The sequence below is a fragment of the Paramisgurnus dabryanus genome, chromosome 14 (genome assembly GCF_030506205.2).
Source record: "Paramisgurnus dabryanus chromosome 14, PD_genome_1.1, whole genome shotgun sequence".
NCBI classification, from domain to species: domain Eukaryota; kingdom Metazoa; phylum Chordata; class Actinopteri; order Cypriniformes; family Cobitidae; genus Paramisgurnus; species Paramisgurnus dabryanus.
The window spans coordinates 5,703,384-5,722,631 of NC_133350.1; the positions used below are offsets into that span (position 1 = coordinate 5,703,384).

General features: G+C 47.0%; 3 protein-coding genes across 8 annotated transcripts in view; 2 read left to right on the plus strand and 1 right to left on the minus strand.

Annotated features, from left to right (window-relative positions):
• arhgef10la (Rho guanine nucleotide exchange factor (GEF) 10-like a) overlaps positions 1-19,248 on the minus strand; it is a 172,205-nt gene that overhangs the window by 148,118 nt on the left and 4,839 nt on the right. For 2 of the 6 annotated variants that reach the window (XM_073811799.1, XM_065241157.1), the window contains exons 2-5: positions 17,400-17,660; positions 16,883-16,904; positions 8,545-8,708; positions 7,060-7,081 (exon numbers count right to left, since the gene is read on the minus strand). In XM_073811799.1, coding sequence (XP_073667900.1) covers positions 7,060-7,081; positions 8,545-8,708; positions 16,883-16,904; positions 17,400-17,655 — 464 coding nt within the window. In that variant the 5' untranslated portion in view covers positions 17,656-17,660. Of the gene's footprint in view, positions 1-7,059; positions 7,082-8,544; positions 8,709-16,882; positions 16,905-17,399; positions 17,661-19,248 lie in introns of those variants that run through there. The other 4 variants (XM_065241163.1, XM_073811801.1, XM_073811800.1 and 1 more) reach the window with 4 other exon arrangements.
• LOC141280728 (uncharacterized) lies at positions 410-6,955 on the plus strand. Its single transcript, XM_073811798.1, has 3 exons — positions 410-1,450; positions 1,527-1,582; positions 1,660-6,955. Exons 1-3 carry the CDS (start codon positions 1,440-1,442, stop codon positions 6,888-6,890), a joined length of 5,298 nt encoding a protein of 1,765 aa, XP_073667899.1. The 5' UTR covers positions 410-1,439; the 3' UTR covers positions 6,891-6,955.
• LOC135719344 (uncharacterized) lies at positions 10,492-16,872 on the plus strand. The gene is made up of 3 exons (XM_065242033.1): positions 10,492-10,576; positions 10,649-10,704; positions 10,781-16,872. Exons 1-3 carry the CDS (start codon positions 10,566-10,568, stop codon positions 16,714-16,716), a joined length of 6,003 nt encoding a protein of 2,000 aa, XP_065098105.1. The 5' UTR covers positions 10,492-10,565; the 3' UTR covers positions 16,717-16,872.

Sequence of the window (19,248 nt, forward strand, 5' to 3'; positions counted from 1 at the left end):
TTTACATGGGTTATGTTCATCTGTTTCTGCCCCTGGCTATTCTGAGCATACAGACAATAGTGCTACAGAGCCATCCTTTGCTGTTTGTTTCTTTGGCACACCAAACACAGACAAAACTATGCTATAGGCAGCACAGACCTGTCCATTTTCCACCAAGTCAACTCTCAAAAGAGGAGATACAACATGTGAACAAACTGCAATGTAAATACAGTACACCCTCCATGTTGTCTATGTAGACCAATGTATGTTACGAGAGCAGCAGTTGCATTCACGTGACGTAAATTTCGTCATCATGCGAAATCCTAGAATGGATACTGCTGAGCTGCATATGTGAATCAACTACTGTAATTATGTTAAGATATTTATATTGTATTCATGCCATGTGTGTAGGCTACTGTATATCAAATTGTGCACATTTAAGTTTAACAACTTTTTTCTACCAAAATGCAAAAACCAAAATTTCCCAGCACAATATCAGCTCTCCAGTAAAACTAATTTTTATGACTGAAGAAAATGCTAAACAGGTCTTTATGTCAGCGCTGATAGCCCTGTGGTTAGCATGCCGGCATATAGTGCCAGTGCGCTCACGGCCACTGCCCTATTTCTCCATCCAACACTTTCATGTCATCTCTCTACTGAACTAAATAAATGCATAAAACCATTAATTATAACTTTTTTAATAATGCCTTTATTTACTAGCAAAAATTAACCACTGATTCATCTCTTTAGTCCCCCAAATCAGACCTTGAGTTAAATATTTCCTAGAAGTGTACCAGATAAGTGTAAAGAATGCTGACACACACTTCATTAGTGGAAAAGATTATTGATGGGTCCAGTCTGCTGCAGAATTGACACCTCTTTTGTGGAAACATCTATTCAGCAGAATTCAGTGGTAGGAGAAGCTAGAGAGGTTCTCAAATTAAACACAACTCTCATCACAGGAAAGCTCACAGGAATAGTCCAGACAGGTTTTCTAATGGCATGTGTTTCCCCACAACATATCTGAACTAAACTGGGCAACAGCCTGACCAACAGTTCACCAATGAGGCCAGAAGGCTAATAAACCAACATTACCAATGCACTTTGCTCTATTTTTTTAAACATTAGAATTTAAATGGACAAAATATGAATTTTGAGAAATGCAAACAGCATGCAGTTGTCAAAATCTAACTGTTGATCTTATATCCCAAGTTATAAAAATAAATGGCACCAAACAAATTAGAGTGACACCTGAACTTAATTATGGTTACCATGACAACTGATTGTTGTAAAGAGGTGATCATTTAACTATTTGTGACTGGTAATTACATGCACTATAAAATACAAATTCAGTAACACAAACATGTGCTTGGGCAGCTTTTTCTCTTGCTTTGTTTTTGTGTGCTGAAGCAGTGTGGTGCTGGGTAATGTAGCGTTGGCTAAAAACTGACAATACCATAATGATGTTAAGGTAAGCTAGTTAAAAATGTTACGTTTTTTTGGTGAGTTCTGATCACATTTGTTTAATGTGTTCAATTTTTTTGCAGCTGTTTTTTGGCTTTCTGGCTAATAAGTCTTTCTGTTTGTGCAAGTATTGGAAATGGTAAGTGTTTATCCAAGCTTATCTATTAGAGGCACTATTAGTTTATTTTCATGTTAATGTTTTTTTTCTTTTTAAAGTTCCTGGATATAGCTCTGTTGGCAATGGTGGATATCCTGGATATTATACTCCTGACCTTGCCTCTGGAGACTTGACCAAGCCCCTAAGGACCAACAATTTTGTGTACAACATTAAAGATGCATATAGTGCTAGAAGTTTCCTTCCTCAAACTGGTTCCTCAGGATCTGGCCAAGTCACAAATGGTTCAAATGCTGATACTAGAGGTCTACAAGGCTCTCAGGCTTCTTCTGCTGGCAGTGGTTTTGTTTATGGTGCTGTGCCTAATGCAGGTGTCTCAGGCTATGGCTCAAGTCAGTCTTCTACTGTTCAAGGCTCTGATCCTGTGCGTTCCTTTGTGATGTCATTACAGCGCCGCAACGAATCTGCTCTTAAGCCACAACAGCTCTCTTATCTAGCCCTTATGCAGGCCCGCAATAACACTATGGTTTTTCCTTCCAACCAGCAACTTGTGCCATCTAGCCAGGGCCAGCCCCCAAAAGGCAGTCGTTTGCAAACTGGTTCCAGGCTGTTCTCAGGTATTAAGCCATCCCATGGTAGCACTTTCTTTAAGCCTTTACATTTTAAAAATATGTCTGTATCACGGCTCAGCTACTCGAGAGGCCAGTCTGTCCAACAGCCTAGCAGCCAACAACTAGCACAAGCCAGTGTTGGCGCTCTATCCCAGCCCATCAGTGCACAAGTTGGCTATGAGGCCAAGCCTGTGGCTCATCCCAGTGACCATCAAGCTAGCTATCAGTTCATTGCACACCCCAGCAGCCAGCAACCAGACCAACCAGCCCAAGCTGTTCCACAGTCTGTGGCTCATCCCAGTGACCATCAACCAGCTCAAGCTAGCTATCCGTTCATTGTACACCCCAGCAGCCAGCAACCAGCTCAAGCTGTTCTCCAGTCTGTGGCTCATCCCAGTGACCATCAACCAGCTCAAGCTAGCTATCAGTTCATTGCACACCCCAGCATCCAGCAACCAGCCCAATCTGCTTTCCAGCCCAGTAGCCAGCAACCAGCTCAAGCTGTTCTCCAGTCTGTGGCTCATCCCAGTGACCCTCAACCAGCTCAAGCTAGCTATCAGTTTATTGCACACCCCAGCAGCCAGCAACCAGACCATCCAGCCCAAGCTGTTCTCCAGTCTGTGGCTCATCCCAGTGACCCTCGACCAGCTCAAGCTAGCTATCAGTTTATTGCACACCCCAGCAGCCAGCAACCAGACCATCCAGCCCAAGCTGTTCTCCAGTCTGTGGCTCATCCCAGTGACCCTCGACCAGCTCAAGCTAGCTATCAGTTTATTGCACACCCCAGCAGCCAGCAACCAGACCATCCAGCCCAAGCTGTTCTCCAGTCACTTCCCCAACCCGGCAGCCAACAACCAGCCCAGGCTGTTCTTCAGTCTGTGGCTCATCCCAGTGACCCTCAACCAGCTCAAGCTAGCAGTCCATTAGTGGCCCAGCTCAGTTTCCAGCAGTCAGCCCAAGCAGGTCTCCAGGCAGGGGCACACCCCAGCAGCCAACAACCAGACCATCCAGCCCAAGCTGTTCTCCAGTCTGTGGCTCATCCTAGTGACCCTCAACCAGCTCAAGCTGGCTATCAGTTTATTGCACATCCCAGCAGCCAGCAACCAGACCAATCAGCCCAAGCTGTTCTTCAGTCTGTGGCTCATCCCAGTGACCAGCAACCAGCTCAAGCTAGCTATATGTTAGTTGCCCACCCCAGCAGCCAGCAACCAGCCCAATCTGCTTTCCAGCCCAGTAGCCAGCAACCAGCTCAAGCTGTTCTCCAGTCTGTGGCTCATCCCAGTGACCAGCAACCAGCTCAAGCTAGCTATCAGTTTATTGCACACCCCAGCAGCCAGCAACCAGACCATCCAGCCCAAGCTGTTCTCCAGTCTGTGGCTCATCCCAGTGACCCTCGACCAGCTCAAGCTAGCTATCAGTTTATTGCACACCCCAGCAGCCAGCAACCAGACCATCCAGCCCAAGCTGTTCTCCAGTCACTTCCCCAACCCGGCAGCCAACAACCAGCCCAGGCTGCTCTTCAGCCTGTGGCCCAGTCCGGTAGCCCACCCCTGCAGTCAGAAACCTGCCAGAAACTTGTGCAGTCTAGCCAAGCCAGTAGCCAGCCCCAGAGAGGTAGTCGTTTGCAAACGGGTTCCAGGGTGTTTTCAGGTACTAGGCCAGCCCATGGCAGCTTTTTCTTTAAGCCTTTACATGTTAAAAATGTGTCTGTATCACAGCCCAGTTATCCAAGTGGCCAATCTGTCCCCCAGCCTAGCAGCCAAGAACCAGCACAGTCCCAGCCTAGTGGCCAGCAAGCAGCTCAAGCCAGATATCCATTAGTTGCCCTGCCCAGCAGCCTGCATCCAGCCCAAGCTGCTCTCCAGCCCAGTGCCCAACAACCAGCTCAAGCTAGCAATTTATTAGTGGCTCAGCACAGTAGCCAACAACCAGCACAAGCTAGCTATCCATTAGTGGCCCAGCTCAGTTTCCAACAGTCAGCCCAAGCTGCTCTACAGCCTGTGTCCCAGCCTAGTGGCCAGCAAGCAGCTCACTCCAGATATCCATTATTTGCCCTGCCCAGCAGCCAGCAGCCAGCCCAAGCTGCTCTGCAGCCCAGTAGCCAACAACCAGCCCAAGCTGCTCTACAGTCTAGCAGTCCAGCCCATCAGCCATCAACCAGTCAGAAACTTGTGCAGTCTAGCCAAGCCAGTGGCCAGCCCCAGAGAGGTAGTCGTTTGCAAACGGGTTCCGGGGTGTTTTCAGGTACTAGGCCAGCCCATGGCAGCTTTTTCTTTAAGCCTTTACATGTTAAAAATGTGTCTGTATCACAGCCCAGCTACCCGAGTGGCCAGTCTGCCCCCCAGCCTAGCAGCCAACAACCAGCACAAGCTGCTCTCCAGCCTGTGTCCCAGCCCAGTGGCCAACAAGCAGCTCAAGTCAGATATCCAATAGTGGCCCAGCACAGCAGCCAACAACCTGCCCAAGCTGCTCTCCAGCCTGTGGCCCAGCCCAGTGGCCAACAACCAGCACAAGCCAGATATCCTTTAGTTGCCCTGCCCAGCAGCCAACAACCAGCACAAGCTGCTCTCCAGCCTGTGTCCCAGCCCAGTGGCCAACAACCAGTACAAGCAGTTTTGCAGTCAGTGGCCCAGCCCAGTGGTCCGCAAGCAGCTCAAGTCAGATATCCATTAGTGGCCCAGCACAGCAGCCAACAACCTGCCCAAGCTGCTCTCCAGCCTGTGGCCCAGCCCAGTGGCCAACAACCAGCACAAGCCAGATATCCTTTAGTTGCCCTGCCCAGCAGCCAACAACCAGCTCAAGCTGCTCTCCAGTCAAGCAGCGCAGCCCAGCAGTCAGCCACCAGCCAGAAACTTGTGCAGTCTAGCCAAGCCAGTAGCCAGCCCCAGAGAGGTAGTAGTTTGCACACTGGTTCCAGGGTGCTAGGTACTAGGCCAGCCCATGGCAGCTTTTTCTTTAAGCCTTTACATGTTAAAAATGTGTCTGTATCACAGCCCAGCTACCCAAGTGGCCAGTCTGCCCCCCAGCCTAGCAGCCAACAACCAGCACAAGCTGCTCTCCAGCCTGTGTCCCAGCCCAGTGGCCAACAACCAGTACAAGCAGTTTTGCAGTCAGTGGCCCAGCCCAGTGGCCAACAAGCAGCTCAAGTCAGATATCCAATAGTGGCCCAGCACAGCAGCCAACAACTGGCTCAAGCTGCTCTCCAGCCTGTGGCCCAGCCCAGTGGCCAACAACCAGCACAAGCAGTTTTGCAGTCAGTGGCCCAGCCCAGTGGTCCGCAAGCAGCTCAAGTCAGATATCCATTAGTGGCCCAGCACAGCAGCCAACAACCTGCCCAAGCTGCTCTCCAGCCTGTGGCCCAGCCCAGTGGCCAACAACCAGCACAAGCCAGATATCCTTTAGTTGCCCTGCCCAGCAGCCAACAACCAGCTCAAGCTAGCTACCCATCTGTGGGCCAGCCAAGTGTCCAACCAACACCAGGCAGGTACCAGTCTGTTGACCAGCCCCAAGGACAAGTCTTTCAGATTGGTTCAAAACTGTATTCTTGTCAGGAGGTTGCACAGCCCAGTAACCAGTTTGTGGCCCAACCAGGACCATCTCAATATCAGCCTCCATCTATGCCTGCTACATCCCTGGCTGAGCGCAGAACTGGCCCTCTGGTGCAAACTAGATACCAGACCCCAGTCAAAGCTAATCAATCCCCTTCCCAATCTGTATTCTCATCCAGCCTCCTGCTTGCGCCTGCACAGTTACAATCAAGGTTCCAATCTATATCCAAACCTGCACAAACCAGCTCTGACACTTCAGGTAGACCTGAGGAGTCCAGTCTGCAGTCTTTTGCCCAACCAGGACAATCTGGTTATGTACAGTCTGTATTGCAGCCTGGATACCAGCCTTTAAGGCAGCTGACATGGCCCACATACCAACACCTAACCCAGCCTGGGCAAGAACAGCCCAGCTCTTATACCCCAGCTAAGGTAATCCAGTCAAGCTACCAGTCTTTGGCCCAGCCCATTGTCTTGCAACCAGCCCCAGGCAGCTACCAGTCTGTGGCACAGCCCAGCAGATTGCAAACGTTCTACCAGTCAGCACAGGCCAGATACCAGTCTGTGGCCCAGCCTAGTGGCCAACTAGTTCCAGGCAGCTTTCAGTCTGTGGTACAGCCCAGCATCCAGCAATCGGCACCAAGTGCTTATCAGTCTGTGTCTTGGCTCGGTAGCCAGCAACCAACACCAGGTGGCCTACAACCAGGCAACTACCAGCCTATGGCACGGCCCAGCATCCAACAGCCAGCACCAGGGAAATTCCAGGCCATGGCCTGGCCCAGCAAACCACAAGCTGTCTACCAGTCCGCACCAGGCAGTTACCAGTCTGTTGCACAGCTCATTAGCCAACAACTTACACCAGACAGATACCAGACTGTTGCCCAGCCCAGTGGCCAGCAACCAGCACAAGCCAGTTATCAGTCTGTGGCACAGACCAGTGGCCAGCAACCAGGACCAGGCAAATACCAGTCTATGGCTCGGCCCAGCTTCCAGTCAGCAGAGGCCAGATACCAGCTTCAATCAGGTCTATCAAGCTTTGATTCTTTATTCACCCAACCTGGTCTTGAGTATCCAAAACAACTGCTTTATCAGACTGGCCCTTCTCAACATGTCCCTAAGCCTGCTCAAAGCAACCAGAGGTTATCCCAGAGTATGTCAAGTTCAGTCAAGAGCTAAGTCTTGCTGTTGATTTTAATGTTTGCTTTTCTGCTTTGAAATCAAATAAATCCCTTGCAAATGAAGTGTACTTGTATTTTTGGTTATTGTTCTACTAGGGTGTGGGTTTTTAATGGGCACCTAGCACTTAATTGGCTCTAGTTTAGTGGTAGTGCAAATTGATGCTTACCTTTCTTTGATGCTTGGCTCAACTGCAAAAACAGTTAGAAAATGTGGTTTAAAAATTGAGAGTTTGCACACACTGTTATGAAAAATGTTAGTTACCTGAATACTTTGTATAGAGTTCAGTAGCATTGTCATAAGGAAAACCTGCAATCTGATTTTGTATAAAAAAGTTTACTTATGGCTTTAACTTGATGCTGGTATATAATGGATTTGTCTTTTAGATCCAAAAACCAACTGCAATTTTCCTATCAGATGGAAGCTCAGGGTGGTAATGACCAAGTTTCTCACACCACAAATCTAAGATTGGTTGGACTCATGTGAAGTTGTTTATTTGACAGGTGATGGCCAGTTCATAAATGCATTTCACTATACTGACTACATTAATCTTAAAGCAAACTCCAACAACCTAAAGCGCTTCAAATTCATGTCTCATTGATTCCAAGAGCAAAGAATTTTAGCCTGTAATGAGTTTCTGCACACCGCTTCAACCCAGTCTCACCCCATTTCGTCAATATTTGACGACACTTGACCATTCGTCATATGTTGACGTGAAGGGTATACCTTTCGCGTCATTTTTTGACGAACTGGGGACTTCAATACTATTACGTCCGTTGCATTCTCTTTCCTATTTTATTACCATTTGCGCGTCGGTTTAGGGTTAGATTTACATAATGACATCCCTACCCAAACCTAACTCTAACCCCAACGCCAGGTGACAACTGTTTCTAACCCCAACGCCAGGTGACAACTGTTTAATTTCGCGTACACTGTTTAATTTCGCGTACACTGTTTAATTTTGCGTAATCTAACCCTAAACCGACGCGCAAATGGTAATAAAATAGGAAAGAGAATGCAACGGACGTAATAGTATTGAAGTCCCCAGTTCGTCAAAAAATGACGCGAAAGGTATACCCTTCACGTCAACATATGACGAATGGTCAAGTGTCGTCAAATATTGACGAAATGGGGTGAGACTGTGTTAACCGCTTCAAGACCGCCTTCAAATCTTTAATTCCAATATTTCTCGGACACTTCAAAAGTACTGAGAATTTTTGCACCAGTCTGTTAAATCCATGCTAAAGTTTAATCTGATTTATGTTTAGGAGCAATACAGTTTGATTTTAGTCATTGATTTCAATCTTTGACATGATTCTATGAAGTCAATATTAAAGAGCAAAATTATATTCTTTATGTAGGATAATTTTACGAACCACACAAAATAACTTTAGCTGGGTTTTTTAAGAAGGGTCATGTGTTAAAACTTAAATATTCTCTCTTTTAGAAACAAAGCAAGGCAAGAAAGAAAAGTGGCATACAGCAAATCTGGTTTATTTTAATATATATACTTTTAGGGGTGGTTTCCCAGAGTTTAAATCGAGAACTAGGCCTTGGTTATATTAAACATTTAACTAGTTTATACAAGCATACCTTACAAAAAAAAGATACTTACTTAAAAAAAGATGGCTACAATACATGTTTTTTCTCTTACCTTTATCATGTTGAACTGGGCTGTGTGTCGTTTCCTCAACTTCTGCACTAGGTTTAAGAGTGCATGTCTCCACCTCTGTTTTCACCAGAGTGCATGCCTGGTTTACCTCTTTTAAGATGTCCGATGCATCCAAAAGTGTGGCAGCTTGATCTATAGAAGATTCCCTAAATAAATTGCCATATTATTGCTAACTTCTCAAGGGTATTAGTGTATTCAGATCAGCATTCTTTACTGTGGGTTCACACCAACCGCGTTTGAGGCGTCAAATTCGTGTCTAACACGTGTAGTTTGCTGCTTGAACATTTTTCTTGCTTCATTCACGCGTGAAGTTCTAGTCATCGAGACATTCACGCGGAAATTTGCGCCGTGGGGGGGGCTTCTGCGACTCCGCTTGCTTCCTGTAATGATGTCATTACTAGAGCAAGCTCCTGATTGGTTAACTATTGGTGAACTAGACACGCGACTGAAGCGGAATCCTGTCTCCCGCTCCATGCTAAATGCCTCATACGCGCTGTTAGACCTCCAGACACGCATCAACGCGTCTTCACATTGCATTAACACTGAAATCACTTGCGCTTGACGCCTCTTCCGCGGCTGATGTGAATGCAGCATTAGACTTATGCTGAGTTTAGACTGCACATTTTTAACCCTGATTTTGACTTGCCGACCGGTTTTGAAAAATTGCAGACAAATGCCTGAAATCATAGGCAAATCGGTGCTCATTCAGGCAAGTAACCATCAAACAGTGTGAACTATCAAAGATGCAATCTGAGAGAATCGCTGACGGATGAAAATAATGCCAAGTGAAATCTGTTCTGGACTGAAAATAACATCGGCGATGACCTACAGCCAATGATAGAGCAACATACAGCGCAGCTGAAAGTTCTGGGAGGAGTCTCCCCAACCATTTCATCCTTCATAATCTTTGGTTCTTTTTCTTCTTCTAGCTGCAAATTAGCGCACATGCAATTTGTACATGGCAAAATCAACAGATAGTTAATTTATGTAAAACAAAATGTATAGAGCTAAATCAGGCTGGCTGTCAGGTATAATCTCATGAGCTTCTGCATTCCAGTCTCCCACAAAGCCTCACACTAGACTTTGAGCATGCAAAAAGTGCCAGTCCGCTCATGGCGACCTGAGTCTGAATCCGGTCTCTGCGGTCCTTTGCCGATCCTGCTCCCCTATTACTCCACCCAACACTTTCCTGTCATCTCTCTACTGAACTATCCAAATAAAGGCATAAAGCCCTTAAAATTAAACATGCTTTTATTTGCTAGGAAACATTAACCACTGATTAATCTCTTTAGTCCCCCAAATCAGATCTTGAGTTAAATATTTATAAGAAAAGTATAGAACATTAGTGTAAAGAATGCTGACACACAATTCATTAGTGAAAAAGATTATTGATAGGTCCAGTCCACAGCAAAATTTACACCTCTGTTGTGGAAACATCTATTCAGCAGAATTCAGTGGTAGAAGCTAGAGAGGGTCTCAAATTAAACACAATTCTCATCACAGGAAAGCTCACAGGAATAGTCCAGACAGGTTTTTCTAATGGCATGTGTTTCCCCGCAACATATCAGAACTAAACTGGGCAACAGCCTGACCAACAGTTCACCAATGAGGCCAGAAGGCTAATAAACCAACATTACCTATGCACTTTGCTCAAGTTTCTGAACAATTAGAAATAACATGGACAAAATATGTATTTTTACATTTGAGAAATGCAAACAGCATGCACATTGTGGAATCAAATGATTTATCTAATATATCCCAAGTTATAAAAAATAAATGTACCAAACAAACAAGAGTGACACCTGAACTTTATTGTTACAATGACAACTGATTGTTGTAAGGTGGTGCTCATTTAACTATTTGTGACTGGCAATTACATGTACTATAAAGTACCAATTAACACAGTGCTTGGGAGACTTTTCTGTTTGTTTTGTATTTGTGTGCTCAAGCAGTCCTGTGCTGTGCTGGTAATGTAGTGTTGGCAAGAAATTGACAATACCATAATGATGTTAAGGTAAGCTGGTTAAATTTGTTAGGTTTTTTTGGTGAGTTCTGATCACATTTAATGTGTCTTCAATTTTTGCAGCCTTTTTTTAGCTTTTCTGCTAATAGGTCTTGCTGTTTGTGCAAGTATTGGAAATGGTAAGTGTTTATCCAGTCTTGACTCTTTGTGGCATTATTATATCATGTTGACATTTGTCTTGTTTTTTTTTTAAAGTTCCTGGATATAGCTCTATTGGAAATGGTGGATATCCTGGATTTTATACTCCTGACCTTGCCTCGGGAGACTTGACCAAGCCCCTAAGGACCAAAAACTTTGTGTACAGAATTAACGGTGCATATAGTGCTAGAAGTTTCCTTCCTCAAACTGGTTCCTCAGGATCTAGCCAAGTCACAAATGGTTCAAATGCTGATACTAGAGGTCTACAAGGCTCTCAGGCTGCTTCTGCTGGAAGTGGTTTTGTTTATGGTGCTGTGCCTAATGCAGGTGTCTCAGGCTATGGCTCAAGTCAGTCTTCTACTGTTCAAGGCTCTGATCCTGTGCGTTCCTTTGTGATGTCATTACAGCAGCACAACGAATCTGCTAAGCCGCAAGAGCACTCTTATCTAGCCTTTCTGCAGACCCACAATAACACTATGGTCTTTCCTACCAGACCGCAACATGTGCCATCTAGCCAAGCCAGTGGCCATCCCCAGGATGGTAGTCTTTTGCAAGCTGGTTCCAGGCTGTTTTCAGGTACAAGGCCAGCCTATGGCAGCTTTTTCTTTAAGCCTTTACATGTTAAAAATGTGTCTGTATCGCAGCCCAGCTACCCAAGTGGCCAGTCCGTCCACCAGCCTAGCAGCCAACAACGAGCACAAGCTGCTGTCCAGCCTGTGCTTCTATCCAGCAGCCAAAAACCAGCTCAAGCTAGTAATTCATTAGTGGCCCAGCTCAGTTTCCAGCAGCCAGCCCAAGCTGCCCTCCAACCTGGGGCCCAGCCCAGCAGCCAACAACCAGCTCATGCTAGTAATGCATTAGTGGCCCAGCTCAGTTTGCAGCAGCCATCCCAAACCGCTCTACAGCCTGTGGCCCTGTCCAGCAACCAACAACCAGCCCAAGCTGCTCTCCAACCTGGGGCCCAGCCCAGCAGCCAGCAACCAGCCCAAGCTGCTCTCCAACCTGTGGCACAGCCCAGCGGCCAGCAACCAGCTCATGCTAGTAATCCATTAGTGGCCCAGCTCAGTTTCCAACAGCAATCCCAAACTGGTGTCGAACGTATAATTCTGCCCATCAGCCAACAACCAGCCCCATCTGTGCTCCAACATGTGGACCAGCCCAGTGCCCAGCAACCAGCTCATGCTAGTAATCCATTAGTGGCCCAGCTCAGTTTCCAACAGCCAGCCCAAGCTTCTCCCCAGCTCAGCAGCCCAGCCCAGCAGCCAGCACCCAACCAGAAACCTGTGCCATCTAGCCAAGCCAGTGGCCATCCCCAGAAAGCAAGTCTTTTGCATGCTGGTTCCAGGCTGTTTTCAGGTACTAGGCCAGCCTATGGCAGCTTTTTCTTTAAGCCTTTACATGTTAAAAATGTGTCTGTATCGCAGCCCAGCTCCCCAAGTGACCAGTCCGTCCACCAGCCTAGCAGCCAACAATCAGCACAAGCTGCTGTCCAGCCTGTATTTCTGTCCAGCAGCCAGCAACCAGCTCAAGCTAGTAATTCATTAGAGGCCCAGCTCAGTTTCCAGCAGTTAGCCCAAGCTGCTCTCCAGCCTGTGGCCCAGCCCAGCAACCAACAACCAGCCCAAGCTGCTCTTCAACCTGTGGCCCTGTCCAGCAACCAACAACCAGCCCAAGCTGCTCTCCAACCTGGGGCCCAGCCCAGCAGCCAGCAACCAGCCCAAGCTGCTCTCCAACCTGTGGCACAGCCCAGCGGCCAGCAACCAGCTCATGCTAGTAATCCATTAGTGGCCCAGCTCAGTTTCCAACAGCAATCCCAAACTGGTGTCGAACGTATAATTCTGCCCATCAGCCAACAACCAGCCCCATCTGTGCTCCAACATGTGGACCAGCCCAGTGCCCAGCAACCAGCTCATGCTAGTAATCCATTAGTGGCCCAGCTCAGTTTCCAACAGCCAGCCCAAGCTTCTCCCCAGCTCAGCAGCCCAGCCCAGCAGCCAGCACCCAACCAGAAACCTGTGCCATCTAGCCAAGCCAGTGGCCATTCCCAGAAAGCAAGTCTTTTGCATGCTGGTTCCAGGCTGTTTTCAGGTACTAGGCCAGCCTATGGCAGCTTTTTCTTTAAGCCTTTACATGTTAAAAATGTGTCTGTATCGCAGCCCAGCTCCCCAAGTGACCAGTCCGTCCACCAGCCTAGCAGCCAACAATCAGCACAAGCTGCTGTCCAGCCTGTATTTCTGTCCAGCAGCCAGCAACCAGCTCAAGCTAGTAATTCATTAGAGGCCCAGCTCAGTTTCCAGCAGTTAGCCCAAGCTGCTCTCCAGCCTGTGGCCCAGCCCAGCAACCAACAACCAGCCCAAGCTGCTCTTCAACCTGTGGCCCAGTCCAGCAACCAACAACCAGCCCAAGCTGCTCTCCATTCTGGGGCCCAGCACAGCAGCCAGCAACCAGCCCAAGCTGCTCTCCAACCTGTGGCCCAGTCCAGCAACCAACAACCAGCCCAAGCTGCTCTCCATTCTGGGGCCCAGCACAGCAGCCAGCAACCAGCCCAAGCTGATCTTCAACCTGTGGCCCAGTCCAGCAACCAACAACCAGCCCAAGCTGCTCTCCAACCTGTGGCCCAGTCCAGCAACCAACAACCAGCCCAAGCTGCTCTCCAAACTGTGGCCCAGTACAACAACCAACCACCAGCCCAAGTTGCTCTCCAACCTGGGGCCCAGCCCAGCACCCAGCAACCAGCCCAAGCTGCTCCCCAACCTGTGGCCCAGTCCAGTGGCCAGCAACCAGCTCAAGCTAGTATTCCATTAGTGGTCCAGCTCAGTTTCCAACAACAATCCCAAGCTGCTGTCCAACCTAGTTTCCAACAGTCAGCCCAAGCTGCTCTCCAACCTGTGGCACAGCCCAGCGGCCAGCAACCAGCTCATGCTAGTAATCCATTAGTGGCCCAGCTCAGCTTCCAACAGCAATCCCAAACTGGTGTCGAACATATAATTCTGCCCATCAGCCAACAACCAGCCCCATCTGTGCTCCAACATGTGGACCAGCCCAGTGCCCAGCAACCAGCTCATGCTAGTAATCCGTTAGTGGCCCAGCTCCGTTTCCAACAGCCAGCCCAAGCTTCTCTCCAGCTCAGCAGCCCAGCCCAGCAGCCAGCACCCAACCAGAAACCTGTGCCATCTAGCCAAGCCAGTGGCCATCCCCAGAAAGGAAGTCTTTTGCAAGCTGGTTCCAGGCTGTTTTCAGGTACTAAGCCAGCCTATGGCAGCTTTTTCTTTAAGCCTTTTCATGTTAAAAATGTGTCTGTATCGCAGCTCAGCTACCCAAGTGGCCAGTCCGTCCACCAGCCTAGCAGCCAACAACCAGCAAAAGCTGCTGTCCAGCCTGTGCTTCTGTCCAGCAGCCAGCAATCAGCTCAAGCTAGTAATTCATTAGAGGCCCAGCTCAGTTTCCAGCAGTCAGCCCAAGCTGCTCTCCAACCTGGGGCCCATCCCAGCAGCCAACAACCAGCTCATGCTAGTAATCCATTAGTGGCCCAGCAGTTAGCCCAAGCTGCTCTCCAGCCTGTGGCCCAGCCCAGCAACCAACAACCAGCCCAACCTGCTCTCCAACCTGTGGCACAGCCCAGCGGCCAGCAACCAGCTCATGCTAGTAATCCATTAGTGGCCCAGCTCAGCTTCCAACATCAATCCCAAACTGGTGTCGAACATATAATTCTGCCCATCAGCCAACAACCAGCCCCATCTGTGCTCCAACATGTGGACCAGCCCAGTGCCCAGCAACCAGCTCATGCTAGTAATCCGTTAGTGGCCCAGCTCAGTTTCCAACAGCCAGCCCAAGCTTCTCTCCAGCTCAGCAGCCCAGCCCAGCAGCCAGCACCCAACCAGAAACCTGTGCCATCTAGCCAAGCCAGTGGCCATCCCCAGAAAGGAAGTCTTTTGCAAGCTGGTTCCAGGCTGTTTTCAGGTACTAAGCCAGCCTATGGCAGCTTTTTCTTTAAGCCTTTTCATGTTAAAAATGTGTCTGTATCGCAGCCCAGCTACCCAAGTGGCCAGTCCGTCCACCAGCCTAGCAGCCAACAACCAGCAAAAGCTGCTGTCCAGCCTGTGCTTCTGTCCAGCAGCCAGCAATCAGCTCAAGCTAGTAATTCATTAGAGGCCCAGCTCAGTTTCCAGCAGTCAGCCCAAGCTGCTCTCCAACCTGGGGCCCAGCCCAGCAGCCAACAACCAGCTCATGCTAGTAATCCATTAGTGGCCCAGCAGTTAGCCCAAGCTGCTCTCCAGCCTGTGGCCCAGCCCAGCAACCAACAACCAGCCCAACCTGCTCTCCAACCTGTGGCCCAGTCCAGCAACCAACAACCAGCTCAAGCTGCTCTCCAACCTGTGGCCCAGTCCAGCAACCAAGAACCAGCCCAAATTGCTCTCCAACCTGTGGCCCAGTCCAGCAACCAACAACCAGCCCAAGCTGCTCTCCAACCTGTGGCCCAGTCCAGCAGCCAGCAACTAGCACAAGCTGCTCTACAGTCTGTGGCCCGGCTCAGCAACCAACCGGCCCAAGCTGCTTTCCAGTCAGTGCCCCAGCCCAGTGGCCAACAACCAGCACATGCTAGCTATCAGTCTCTGACACAGGCTAGCGCCCAACAACCAGTGTCTCACAGATACCACCCTGTGTTCCAGCCCAGCATCCAACGACCAGCACAAGCAAGGTACCCATCTGTGGGCCAGCCAAGTGTCCAACAACCAACACTACGCGGTTACCAGTCTGTTGGCCAGCCCCAAGGCCAAGTCTTTCAGATCGGCTCAAAATTGTATTCTTGTCAGGAGTCTGCACAGCTCAGTAACCTGTTTGTGGCCCAACCAGGACAGTCCCAACATCAGCCTCCATCTATGCAAACCAGCTACCGGGCCCCAGTTAAAACTAGTCCATCTGCATCCAGCCTCCTGCTTGCTCCTGGACAATTACAATCAAGGTTCCAGTCTGTGTTCAAACCTGCAAAAACTAGCTCTAACACTGCAGGTAGACCTGAGGAGTCCAGTCTGCAGTCTTTTGCCCAACCAGGACAATCTATTTATGTACAGTCTGTATTGCAGCCTGGATACCAGCCTTTAAGGCAGCTGACATGGCCCACATACCAATACCTAACCCAGTCTGGACAAGAAGAGTCCAGCTCGTATCCCCCAGCTAAGCTAATGCAGTCTAGCTACCAGTCTTTGGCCCAGCCCAGTGTCTTGCAACCAGCCCCAGGCAGCTATCAGTCTATGGCACAGCCCAGCATCCAGCAACCAGCACCAGGGAAATACCAGTCCATGGCCTGGCCCAACAGACCACAAGTTTCCTATCAGTCAGCACAGGCCAGATACCAGTCTGTGGCCCAGCCTAGTGGTCAACTTGTTCCAGGCAGCTTCCAGTCTGTGGTACAGCCCAGCATCCAGCAATGGGCACCAAGTGCTTATCAGTCTGTGACTCTGCTTAGTAGCCCACAACCAACACCAGGCAGATACCAGTCTGTGACCCAACTTGGTGGCCTACAACCAAGCAGCTACCAGCCTATGGCACAGCCCAGCATCCAGCAAACTGCACCAGGCAAATACCAGTCCATCGCCTGGCCCAGCAGACCACAAGCTGGCTACCAGTCAGCACAGGCCAGTTACCAGCAATTAGCACCAGACCGTTACCATTCTATGGCACAGCTCAGTAGCCAGCAACCAGAACAAGCCAGCTATCAATCTGTGGCACAGACCAGTGGCCAACAATTAGGACCAGGCAAATACCAGTCTATGGCTCAGCCCAGCAGACTGCAAACTGGCGTCCAGTCAGCACAGGCCAGATACCAGCTTCAATCAGGTCTGTCTTCAAGCTCTGAGTCTTTGTTAGCTCAACCTGGTCTTGGGTATCCAAAACCACAGCTTTATCAGACTGGCCCTTCTCAAGATGTCCCTAAGCCTGTTCAAAGCAACCAGAGGTTATCCCAGAGTATGTTAACTTTAGTCAAGAGTTAAGTCTTGCTGTTGGTTTTAATGTTTGCTTTTTTTGCTTGAAAATCAAATAAATCCCTTGTAAAATTACTTTTTTGTAGGTTTGGTTGTAGTTTTACTGGGACTATTGGTTTTTGAAATCTGGGGCCTAATTGGCTCTAGTTTAGTGGTGGTGCAGATTAATGCTTACCTTTCTTTGTTGCTTGGCTTATCTGCAAAGTGTCAGAAAATAAGACTTTAGCATTTTTCACAATACAATGTGTGTGAAGTTCTGACTACTGCTTTGTCTAGTAGGTGTTCAGTGGCCTTGGCCAGGGGCAGGAGTGTTGCACAAGATCTCGGACCCTATGCATAGGCAGTCCTGATGGGCCCCCATAATATATTCCAGACTTTTCAAGGGCCCTCTTTTCCTCTGGAGCCCTAGTAATCAGTACTGGTTTTGTCCCCCAGTCAGATGCCCCTGGCCAGGGGAAAACTATATTAAAGCTGTATATTCATGTTTATGCTTGGATTTGACTTGAACTGCTGTTATGGACTTGTCTTTAAATCTGTATACCCATTGAATAGATTACAACTCCGTTTTGTGCCTTCTAAATTATGAATTGGCAAGTACATGAATCTCTAGGTTCTATGACTGATCTGAAGCTATGTAATATTCGTCTTTACAATGTTATAATAAATGCATGGGCAAGACTAAAAATACTTACTGTAGCTACTGGCATTCTCCTGACCAGCAGGTGAGCCAGTAATATTGTCTTGAGACGCATTTTCTGTGTTTTTCAGAGTCGTGTCCAGTTTGACTGAATGTGTCTGAGACTCAATGCATTCGACTCCAGTCTTATCTCTGCATACAGCATTGCCCGTTTCTTCACCAAACTTCACATTATCTTCAAATTTAAATCTCTCCCCCTGTTCTTCCTCCACATTCTTCTCCAGTTGTTGATGAGATGAAGCTGTGGACATAAGATCTGTAAAGGTGTCAGATATTATTTGGCATATGCTGTGCCAGCCTGCATATGTAGTGTTTACATATATCTTTTTAAAAACACAATGTCCTTTATATGTTTAAATGTTGCAAATACATCTGCATTGTAGGCTTTAGCATTTAATCGTAGCATTGTTTTTACAGCAACAAAATGTAAAACATTTACAAATATTTCATACCATAAAGATTGCTGTATAATCTTTAACCATTTTAGCAATAATTTTACCACGCTAAACTTATAGCCTACCCTTTTATACAAAATGTTTAAAATACGTAAGGTGTTCTTTTTATATTAACGTAACCGACAGATGTGTGGGGGGAAAATAAGTAACAATATAGCATTTAAAAGAGATTTAAGCCACTACATACTCCTAAACCTACCCAAAACAGTTTATTAAGATCATAAAAAGCAAACATTTATTGCGAAATTTCAAAAGCAGTTAAAAAAAAGTCAGTTCAGTTAAAATGATGTTTATAGACCTTTTGCGAGTCGACGTCACAGTTACGTCACGCGCGCATGTGGTGGCAGAAAAACAGTGGAAATGAATGAGACACGAGTGAAACGAACAATATAACTCACTAGAAAATGTTTTGTTGTGCTGTTGAGTGTCAGAATAGGAATGCCAAAATAGATGACCTTTATTTTTATAGTATATCGTCGTTGAAGACACCATTTGAAGATAAACGTAGTTGTTTATGGTTGCAATAGAAGCCCTCAACCGGACAGACTGGAGTGATGAAATCATCTGAAAATCTTTTAATTATTTGAATAGAAAATAATTAGAGAAGATATCCGGTGTTCTGTCGAAGTCTGATCCCTCTATGTGTTTCTTATAGCGTTTTCATCACGTTACGTTTATAATTTATTTAGAAAGATTAAAGATTTTAATTAGTTCATAATATCAATAATATTACCATTTATTAAAGTTTTCGTATTTTTTTTATTTTCTATTACTTATTTTTACCATATATCTTAGCCTATGTCTTCTTCCTGTTTGTTCTAAATTATGATGTTTACTAATAAATATATAAACATAGCACACACACACACACACACACACACACACACACACGATGTAAAGTGTTAATAATATATAAACAGGCCTATACAAATTAATTTGTATGTAAACATAATAGTTTTAGATCAAACACGTAGGATAAAAATATAAGGAAGAAATTGAAAACAGGAAATGATTAAATGTTTAATAAATGATATTATACAGAATACATGATAGTATTGCTCTTATAAGTACTTTAGAGATTCATACTGTAAAAATAATTGATTTACCAATAAAGAACAATACATATACATTACATACATGCAAGCATATCAGTGGCCAAGCCATTAAAACTTTTAATTTATTTAAAAAATAAACGTAACTTGGAGAAAACGTTATAAGAAACATTACACTTAAGAGAAATATAGGGGAAACAGACTTCTACAGAACACCGGATCCTTAAAAATCAGAGTTTAATGCTAAAACACTTCACACAGCTATTGAGAAGCATTCACTTTCTGCCACCAGTTGGGCTCCGCCCACAAAAAAACGTCATCTCTGTTTGCAAACACG